The following is an 11,084-nucleotide window of genomic DNA, read 5'->3' on the forward strand; positions in this document are numbered from 1 at the left end:
TTATCATAGCTAAATCTTGGAAACAAGGCAAATACCCCTCAATTAAGGAATGGATATAAAAGATGCATTTTTACATATAATGGAATACTAATCAGCCATAAAGCAAGATAAAATTAAGACTTTTACAGGTAAATAGATGCAACTCAAGAACATATTCATAAGTGAAATAAATCAGATGCACATGTATAAACATCGTATTCCCTGACTAGTGTGAAAAACAGAAAAAATAAATAAGATAAAAATTATAAAATAGATAATAGGGTAGGGAAGCAACACTCCAAAAGAAAAGCAAAAGAACTGTGAGGAAGGAAGAAAAAGGGGAAAAATATATATACATATATGATACATATATATATATATATCATAGTTAAGATAGTTGTACAATTTGTATCTCTTAGTTTGTTGAAAAGAAAGACGTGTGCTAATACTGTTTGTGCAATATTTCATGCCTATATGTGGTACCTTGAACAACAATTATGGAATATGCTGTGCACTAATTATTGCTACTCTCTTAATAACCTGTTTTGAAACTGATTTATTGCTATTTTTCACTTTTTCTCTTGAAAATGGAAGAAGGAGGAAGAAAGCAAATATGAAACACACATTATGAGACATTCTGGCTTAACAGAATAGGAAATCAGATACACACAAGCTTAATGCACATAATTTACCTCTCCAATCAGTGGCGTAGTTCCATCTGACTCAGTTATCCACACCTTTTGGGCGCTTCCCCTGTCATAAGCGCCATATGCTTCTCCACTGGCAAGTTTACTTATAGCAATTGCAGGATCCTGACAATAGAAAGCAGAAACTATAGAAAGCCTACATATTTACAAGTCCATCATATAAGAAAATAGAAATGTAAAAAATTTCATTACCAAGATGAGAACGTATTTCTGTCCATGGCTATGCAAATCGTCAACAAAAGCCGGGAGGCCGTCAAATGCAACTTTATCATAAGTAAAATCTTTCTTATCTTCCATATAGTCAATATCAGTCACTTGTGTATCCTGAAAATTAGCATAGTGTATTTCAATAATGGTATTAATAGAATTCTCTAGTAGATTGAAATTTTAATGCTAATGAATTTGTATTATAAAAAAAGTGGTTTAAAGGTAAGTTAACTCATTTTCCTTTGGTGTTATGAAAGAAACGATTACTTATAAAAGTAGTTTCCTACTTCTTAAATGTACAAATATTAAATGCTTGTTCATATTTTTGGTATGATTTTTCTAAATATTCATATTACTAAAACACACAGTAAAATAAGGACTATTGAAAATATTGATGCAATTTTGTTCATGGCTAAACATCCTCTGGTCTAGAAAAAAGATAACCATCGATCATTTGTTCAAAAATGCACATATATTACAAGCAATAAGTAAGGGCACTGATCCAATGCACTTCATCATTAAAAGTAGCATTTTAATCATATACACATACACTGTATATATCTGACAATTAGCCACATCTATTAGTATACAACAATGCTCAACCTGAGGTATATATTCCCATAATCCATCATTCTACTTACATATGGTATGCCAGCTTCCCTGTTTCTTCTTACCACCTCTCTCACTACATCTAGTGACGAGTAATTCCATTTACTCAGTTGGAATCCAAGACTCCAGTATGCTGGCATTGCTGGTAGTCCAATGAGCTTGAGAGAAATTAATGTTTTAATTAGCTTCAAAGAAGAAAAATATTTCTAACCTTAATCAGTAATATTAATGGGCTCTTTATACTGCTGTGTCTCTAGTATTATTTAATTAAAATTATAAACAAAGATTTAGTGTATCTTTATTCTAAAATTTTTCCTGTATAATTAAAAAAATAATTAGAAATTTATGTTGTGCATTTTTTTTAATTTAGAAAATGCAGTGCTTGGCTGATAAGATAGCTCAGTGGACTAAAGTGCCTGCTTAGGCAAGCTTAGCAACCATAGGGACTGTGGTTCGATACTCGGCACCACAAGCCACACCAGCCACAGCCACAGGGTGGGCTGACCCTGCTAGAGTCTGGGCATAGTGGCACATGCCTATAATCCCAGCGCTGAGGAGGCTGAAAGCAGGAGGATCACTACGAGTCCCAGCTGTGTAGTGAGACCCTGTAACTACCAAACACATTTTTAAAAATAGAAAGAAAGAAAGTGCAATACTGAAGAAAACAACAATTGCCTATGATATTTTATCTATCATGGAAAATTATGCAAAACAATAGAAGATTAACAACAAAAAGTTAAAAGGGAAATTGTACTGTTGTCTCAGTAGTTTGATCAAAACTATGTATAATTTGCACTATTATTTCCTGTTCTCAGTGTTAAGAGATTCTTCTTGATGCTTTATCTCCCCAAAGCAAGTCATCAAAAAGCAATGGTTTAATATGCATTAATTCCAAGTAATCTCACTTCTGAATTCAGTTGTCTTGAATTTTAAAATGTCTTTAAAAAGGCAGACATTGAATGTATATAACATTATATACAGTATGTATGGGTAAAATATACACTTACATCTTTAAAACGGTGAGGTTTATCAGGGCATTTTGATACACATCTGTGATCGCAGCACTGGGAAAGCTGAGCCAAAAGGAATATACTCTTGTGCCCTGTTAGGGCAATGTAGCAAGAACCCATATCAAAATAAAAATAGAAGTAAAAATAAAAAGGGATACAAATATAGCTCACCACAAAAGTTCTTAAGGCAATATTCAGCATGGCAAAATGTAAGATTTGAAATATGTGTAGCCAAGATTCTCCAGATATATAAAGTAAAGTGATAATGAAATATATTTGTTAGATGAAAATAGACTATAAAATACTTTTATATAAAGTAGGCCTGAAACACACCTCTTGATACTGTTGAACTACTTGTGCTGGTGAGTCTCCCAGGAAGATGTAAAAGTCCAAAATGCCACCAGTAACTCTGTAAGTTACAATTGGTGTTGGCTGAATAAAAATCTCTACAAAACAAAAATAGGGAAAGTACATATAAATTATAAAAAATAGCAATAAGATGATCATAGCATTTATGTAAAGTGCTTTTCTGCTAACCACATTATTTTCCACTATTTTCAATAATTAAGAGAAATAAGACATCAGGTGTACAGTTCACATTATAGGAGAAGTAGTACGCAGACATGTATGATGTTCGTAATAGGAGAGACGAATCTCCCCAGACAGAGCTGGCAAGGATTCCCCCAGAAATCTCATAGTGGTGAGTAAAGTCTAGACATTTTACAACAAACAGGATTCTTCCTAATACTTTCTTTCTAACATCTCCATTAATTATTTCAAGATTCTCTGAAAGATTGAGTTGCTACAAATTAGTTTCTATGAAAAAAATCGAAAGTTTGATTCTAGCTGTTTTCTGCATTAACTGCATAACTGCTCCTTCTAGGACATTAATCTTCATACAGTTTATTATCGCTATTTCACTTGTTAAATTCTACTCACATTTTAAAGGCCATAATATCTTATATTTCTTTGAATCATAATGAACTACTACACATTGCTCTTATTTTTATCACATAGAAATCATATTTTTAGAAGTAGTACCCTATGAACGCATCTTGACAAAACTAGCTGTCAGAAAGGACATCACTAATTTTTACAGATCTAGTTCTACATTATGTCTAAGGCCAAAGAAAGCAGCTGTTGGCTACAACATAGAATTCTTGGCCCAAAATAAAAATGTGGATGGGAAAAATTTTATTGGCCACTGATTTCAATCTTTTGGCACCTAATATCCATGCCTGGGATAAATAGAACACTTCAACATGTCAAGTGGAATCTTCCCTTATCACATGATCAGGTAAATGTTCTTACCCATTGCATTGCTGTTCATTAAAAACACACCAAATGATCTTCCAGAAGTATCTTCAATGCCCATGAAGAATGTCTGATGGCCATATAAATTATGATTATTCTATAAGACAAAGATAAAAATTAGAATTTATTATACATTTGGAGTAAGGGTTATTATGTTAAATTGACCTTCCCCAACTCTTTTGTTTTTATTCTTTACTCCTATTTTTATACTATTTTCATATATATATATATATATATATATATATATTTATGTATATATGGTAGCACAAAGTTTTTAATTAATAATTTTACATGAACACACAACATATAACATAATTTATGTGATAGTAATAGAGTATTTATTATTCTTTTTCCTTTATTAGAGTTAAATTACCATGGTAACCTACTTATCCTAGCTAATGATATGCTCACTCATCGGATGTTATGGCCACCCCACCAAACACAGATGACTACACTCAATTGGTTTCTTGAGGGTTGACGAAGAGCTGAATTAGTGGAAGCGGCTTATGAAGACACTGATGAGGCAAAAGGAAAAACCTTCCTAATGCATTTGACATAGGATTTTTTAAGAAGGAATGTGTGTGGAAAAGCAGGAGGTCCTCAGCCTGCTATTTAGTACAGAGAGCAGTGGTATCAAAACAGAGTTGGGAAGAATGTATTAGGAGTCTGTCCCTGGGGAATCTTCCTAAAAAAATTGCTCACATTCATTTTTCAGAATGAAATAGCCAACAATTATGTGTGTGTGTGTGTGTGTGTGTGTGTGTGTGTGTGTGTGTAAAATGGGTAACAAAGTAAAGATAATCCCTGCATAGAATTTAAAAGAAGTTTTCACAGGATGGAAATTCAGATATGCCTTCAATGATATATTTTATGAATGATAAACTATCTCAAATTTCAGAGAGACAAAATCAACTCCTTCACAAAAATTTGAAGTTACAAAAGATGACCATGTAGATCAGAAAGTAGTGCCTAGAGACGGATAAAATGATGTCCAAAAGATAGCATTACACTATATCCTTTAAAACGTAGTTTTTGGAATTATTCTAGCTTGCTGGATTTAAATATGAAGGTGACTATAAAATGAATAATAAACTATGAAAGAGAAAAAGAAAGAAAAACAATCACACATTGAAATTACCTTATTCAAACATTCATGAAATCAATTTGGGATTCATCAATGAAGCTTAAGCAAGCTTATGTATTAAACACCTCTAATAGCCAAAAAAAGTTAACTGGTGACAACTGAATGATGACTTGAAGTAGGACATTTAGTTCAATACAACGGTTTCATTGATAACAAGGATGTCTTACGTCACCAGGAAGCTCATCTCGCGTGAAGATGGGCCATGTTTTCCAATATAAGTCATGGCGAAATCTCTTATGAATATGTTCCCCCAAGCCATACATATATTCACTGGGAAGTCTGGTTGAAATCTGCAAATACTGATCAGAGTACACCACAGGACCAATGCTCGTATCAAATCTGAACCAAGAAATAAAGAATTAAATGGTTACAAACATACAAAATATTCCATCAAATATTTGTTTAGGTTGACATCATACAGAATATTTAGTGGCACAGATGTCAATGTGATATGTGGTCACATTTGCAAACAATACAAATATGGACATAATCAAAACGTATTTATTAATCAATATGATTTTTGTCAAGACCATGACTATAATACTTCCACGTGCATTTTCTTCTTTATGCGTCATCACAACCCTCACACAAAACTACGGTTATTTACAATTTCATAGATAACACACACTGAAAGAATAAAATCATGTTTTCAGAGGTCACAGTTAGCAGACAAAAGTTCCAGGTTTCCAGTATCTGCCGCACTCCAGGGACGATTTCTAATCTAGCTTATAGTGACTTTCACACCTTTCACTTGTGTACTGAGATTGACTTCCATATAAATACATATTATTCCATATAAATAATGGAAAAAGGAATTAGTTGTACATACTATGCAGACTTTTTAAATGCCCTTTCTTGCATTTACTATGTTCTGTTTTTGTTGTCCAATTACAATTTCACATATTTCTGAAGTACAATGTGATTCTTTTATATATGTTATTGAATGACTGAATCTAATTAACATATTCATTACTTCATATGTAATTTTGTATGGGGTGAACATTTAGGGTCTATTCTCTTAGCAATTTGGAAATATATGTGAAATAATTATTTCTTAAATTCATGTGCAACGAAATTTGAAATTTTATTCTCCTACACTCCTATGTAGCTGTTTAATCAACAGCTCCTTATGATGCACCAAGAACAAGTACTCCCAGGTGGTAATCCTCACCACCATTCTACCATCTGATTTTGATTGTTGTAGCTTCCACCTGTAGAGTTGTATTTTTGTCTTATAGCACAGAGCCAATTGCAAAAGTATTAAATTACTTTCAGAGAATATAATTTGAGATTTGCTTTTGATTATTGCTTAATAGACATTTTTGGGACTACATAGCACTTTGTTTTAATTTTCAGGGAATGTCTAAACTCCTTGTACATATTTCCCCCCCCCCCCCCATGCAGCTGATAGGCTCTAAACAAAGATACTCAGAATAGATTTAAATTCATATGTCTAAAAATATTTTATATTACCATATAAAGTAAGACACCATCAAATATCGACCAATCATATCACGGACTGAAAGCACAGTGTGATAAACAATGAGAATAATATACAGCAATAATCTGCATTTACAAAAATATAGCAAGGCTGTGATGTCAGTGATTTTCTTCATTTGCACATTTAATTCACTTCAATTGGTATTTTCACATTATTCACATGTCAGTGTATCTCATGAGCAGGAATTAAGATCCTCTTCTCATCAAAATCTCAAAGTTGGTTGCTGTACCAACTTTCTCATCACAAAAATGTTCTTAATGCATTTTTCAGGTAGTATTATTCTATAAAAATAGGATAGAATGGACCAGTTACTTAAATTCATATAACCATAAAATAAAATTCCTGCTTACAAAATTTTGCCGTTGCTTTTCCTGATCACTTTGATGCTGAAAGGCTTTTCTGTAACTTGCACGTCGTAGAGTGTGTTGGAAGCTGCGGGTCCATTGTGCGGCTTTACAAACTGGTGAGGAACTTCATATCTGTTATTATTTGGATCAGTAATCTGCAAAGATTGAAATAGATTATCTTTGTATGGTTCAAAACAATTGTTTTTATTTTAAAATTTTGTATTATAGACTTGAAATTTAAATAAAAAAATAATATATTTAGCAAATTGTGACAAGAGCTTTTAGCTTGTCACCATCTAAATTCTAAAGTAATGGGTGGCTGTGCACAGATAGCCATATATATTGTCAAGAAATAAAAATATTGAGTTCAATTTTAAAGTTTCATATGGCAAAACAAGTAAGAGTTTTATGAACTGATAAAAACTCCGTGATAGCAATATCTGATTTTGATTAATGAATAGTAGATGTTTATGAACTTAATTATTCTTAGTCTTCTTCTTCTTCTTTTTCTTTTTTTTTAGTTTTCATCCTCTTCCATAGTTGTGCCCACAAAAATTTTCAATTTTATTTCATGCAATTGAGACTTGGAGATGTAACTCTGAGTTGATCACTCTCCTAACAGTGCCCAACATTGCAAAAATGAATGAATACATAAAATTTTAAAATCTCATAATTCTTATGAAATTGTTGGTAAAATGAAAATATACAAATAATTTTTCATCTGAAAATTTAAAAAAAAAAAAAAAAAAAAAATTATGCCTCTAAACTATTTGCTACAAACAGTAGAGACAATTTTTTTTTTCAAAGTCAAGCAGAGAGCCAGGTGTGGTGGTACACGCCTGCAGTCCTAGTACTCTGAAGGGGGTCGGCGTGGGGGGGAGGCAGGAATTCAATCCAAGCCTGGGAAACTCAGGAATTTATAAGATCCTACTTCAGTATAAAAAGTAACAAAAGGGCTGCAAATGTAGCTCAGTGTGAGGGTCTGAGTTCCATACCCAGTAATGCAAAGTTAAAAAAATATACAAATACAATAAAACAATGAAGTGACAATGACTATAATATATAGTGAATCGAAATTACATTCTTATGGTACTATTAAATTACTTTCATATTAAATTTTAAAAAGCACTCCATCACAGCCTAGAATTGAAATAAGAAAATACTAACATTCATTCAATTTTCACCCTTTAAAATAGTATATTAAATACTATACATGGAAACTATTATTTAAAATTTTAAAACTATGCATGTGAGGAGCATGCATATTCCTAATTTATTATAATATATAAATATATAATAAAATTTATTATAATATTCCTAAATTATACTTGAGAAAACAAGCTTAAGAAGTATAACAAATACAGGAACTACTCCTCTGCTTTAAAATAAATATTTTTCAAGAAGTAAAATATATTAATAGGTCAAAAAGTATGTTCACATGATGTGTTTTATTATTCAGTCTACTATAGAAATAGCAAGGGGCCAGGGAGATGGCTCAGTGGAATAAGCACTTCCCTGGCAAGCACAAGGGACTGAGTTCAATAACTGGTTCTGCCAAAAAAAAAAGAAAGAAAGAAAGAAAGAAAGAAAGAAAGAAAGAAAGAAAGAAAGAAAGAAAGAAAGAAAGATCAAAAACCAAACCTTGAACCGGAAACGATTGGCTGTCTGATTTTCAGTTGTGAGGAGAATGTTGTTAATGTCATTTCCAAATAGAGTAGGAGAGGAGATCCTATTCAATTTGACTTCAAGTCCTTCAACCAGGAATATGAAGCAGGCATGAGTTAACATTATTATAAAGATTCAATTGTTAAATATATTTTCATGTATAGTAATACATTTATTATAAATAATGCATTTTTATTTAACTTGCAAAAACACAAGTTTTTATTTAACTCAAACTACAATGAAAACAGTAAATACTCAACAGTGTACAATAAATGTAAACATTTTGGTGTGCATACTTCTTATTTGATTTTAAGACATTTTTTCAAAGACAACTTTTGGATTTATCTTTCACTTAGAAAATATTACACTGAAGCGTGAGGAAGTGCTCACCAGCATTTGTGGTTCTCCGTTCTGCCACGTTGTAGCCGTGGTTATCCACAAAGAAGCACCACGGAATGACAGAGTTGTTCCACGGCTTCCAGCAGCAGCCCCGCTGCGCACACGTGGCCTGGCAAGACATTTTCGAAGGAGAGTTTGATCAATGTCATTACCAAAGATGTCAGGTGCTTTCTTTTCAATGAATGACTGCTTTATTTCTTCAAATATGTAGTATGGCAAAATGTCATTTTTGAAAATTACTTTCGCTGAGACAACATAAAGACAGTGGATGAACTGAATTATTATAGGACCCCAGATAATTGCACTTATTTTCTACTTATTATATATCAAGAATATGAAGTTTTCGAGATGAAAATAAATACCTGTATTAAATTCCACATAAAAGTTTAAGATTCATATTTTAGAGTTTTATTAGTTTAACAGTTAACTGTTTTATCCCTTCTAAATGGTTCACATGCCAAATGTGACAGCTAATTACTACAAATATATTCAATAATGAAAAAATACTAAAGTCAGAAATTGTATTATCTGTATGGAAAGATTATGTATTGGTGTAAAACCATAAATGTCTATGCAAACATTGAATAATATGGTGATACTGTGTATTAAAATATATTATACAGCCAAGCATGGCGCATGCTTATAATCTCAGAGCTCAGAGGCTGAAGCAGAAGAATAGCTATGAGTTCAAGGCCAGCCTGTACTACATAGCTAGACCCTGTCTTCAAAAAAGAAAAGAAAAGAATAAAATAGTGTATCACTGAAAAACTTCCTAATACTAAAATTTAACATTGTGTTGCATGTTCATAATTTTATTTCCTGTAGGGTTATAATTTTTATCGTGTCTAATAAAAATATATTAAAAGTACCATATTAAGCCAAATAAAGTAACTGCGAAAGTCTTTATTAGTACCTGTGTAGTAAGCAATTGCAGTATGCAATTAGTACATTGCATTATACATCTTAAATCTTTTTCTTTTGGCAGAACTGGGGATTGAACTCAGGCCCTTGTGCTGGCAGGCAAGCAGTTATTCTACTGAGCTATCTCCCTAGCCCCTCTTAAATCTTTCATGTTAACCTCTCTCTTATTTCTACTTTGAATAAAAATGGCTTTAGATACACACACTGCACACATACATACAAACATACATACATATATACTGCAAAGACAAGTGGAATTGGGTCTAACAATTCTAGTGTGGATACCTATTACAATTTAGTGTTTGTGTCAATTTTTGTGAAGATAATTTTACCACTAGCTTACCTTTAAAAAATTTTCCATCATCATTAAAATGAATAAAAAAAAATTAAAGTTCCCACCAATGCAGTCATTGTAACAAAAAGTTATCATTTTCAGCAATTTTCTGTCTGGTTTTGCAAAAGTATTAGTAAAGAGGTAGAATTAAATATAGATATAGTAATTTGGAAAGGTATAAAAAGTACTTTTGAAACACAGGAAAGAAATAAGCACAGAATAATTGCATTTTGACAAAATAAACCACAGTAAAATACATGCAAATTAAATTTCTCAAAATACACATTGTTAGTTTTCTAGAACTGCCATAACAACCAGGAAAATAGGTGAATTAAAACAATATCTCTGGAAACTATAAATTCTAATGTAAGGTGTTAGGAGAGTCATGCTGCTTCTGAAGATACACAAAATTCTAGTGGAATTCTTTGGCTTTTGAGTATACCACTCCAATACTGCCCCCATTGCTTGCCTTTCTTCTTCATCTGTATATGGCCCTCTTCTTTTATAAAAGAACAAGCGATGGTGTCTATTCCATGTTATAATCGAGTATGACTTTAACTTAACTAGTTACATCTGCAAAAACCCAAAACCTATTTCCAAATAAAGTCATATTCTAACAATTCAGGTGTACATTGGGTTTCTGGAAAACATTATTTAATTCACTGCATATACAAACCAAACTATTGGTTGTAAACTATATATTCCCTTTCTGACTTTTTAATGTTATCAGTTTTAGTATATTTTATGAAAAATTTGGTATTTATGTAAGTTCAGTTCTGTAGATCTTGTTTTTGGTCATTTTTCCTGTTGCTGAGAAAAAAAAAAAATGCTTTACACATAAAACCTAAAGCAGGCAGGTTTAATTTGACTAAAGATTTCAGGGGTTCAGTGCATTGTCAGCTGAACAGAAGACAATAGCATCATGCCAGAGGATGTAGTGGAGTGAA

The 11,084-nt window shown here is 32.1% G+C and overlaps 1 protein-coding gene across 1 annotated transcript in view; it reads right to left on the bottom strand.

Moving 5' to 3' along the window:
• Si (sucrase-isomaltase) overlaps positions 1-11,084 on the bottom strand; it is a 102,850-nt gene that overhangs the window by 85,054 nt on the left and 6,712 nt on the right. The window contains exons 3-11 of the mRNA XM_023706259.1: positions 8,874-8,991; positions 8,460-8,569; positions 6,822-6,973; positions 5,138-5,309; positions 3,824-3,923; positions 2,846-2,958; positions 1,535-1,660; positions 879-1,010; positions 672-791 (exon numbers count right to left, since the gene is read on the bottom strand). Of these exons, the coding sequence (XP_023562027.1) occupies positions 672-791; positions 879-1,010; positions 1,535-1,660; positions 2,846-2,958; positions 3,824-3,923; positions 5,138-5,309; positions 6,822-6,973; positions 8,460-8,569; positions 8,874-8,991 (1,143 nt within the window). The remainder of the gene's footprint in view (positions 1-671; positions 792-878; positions 1,011-1,534; positions 1,661-2,845; positions 2,959-3,823; positions 3,924-5,137; positions 5,310-6,821; positions 6,974-8,459; positions 8,570-8,873; positions 8,992-11,084) is intronic.

The sequence above is a fragment of the Octodon degus genome, unplaced genomic scaffold, assembly GCF_000260255.1.
Source record: "Octodon degus isolate 3935 unplaced genomic scaffold, OctDeg1.0 scaffold00247, whole genome shotgun sequence".
Lineage (NCBI taxonomy): Eukaryota > Metazoa > Chordata > Mammalia > Rodentia > Octodontidae > Octodon > Octodon degus.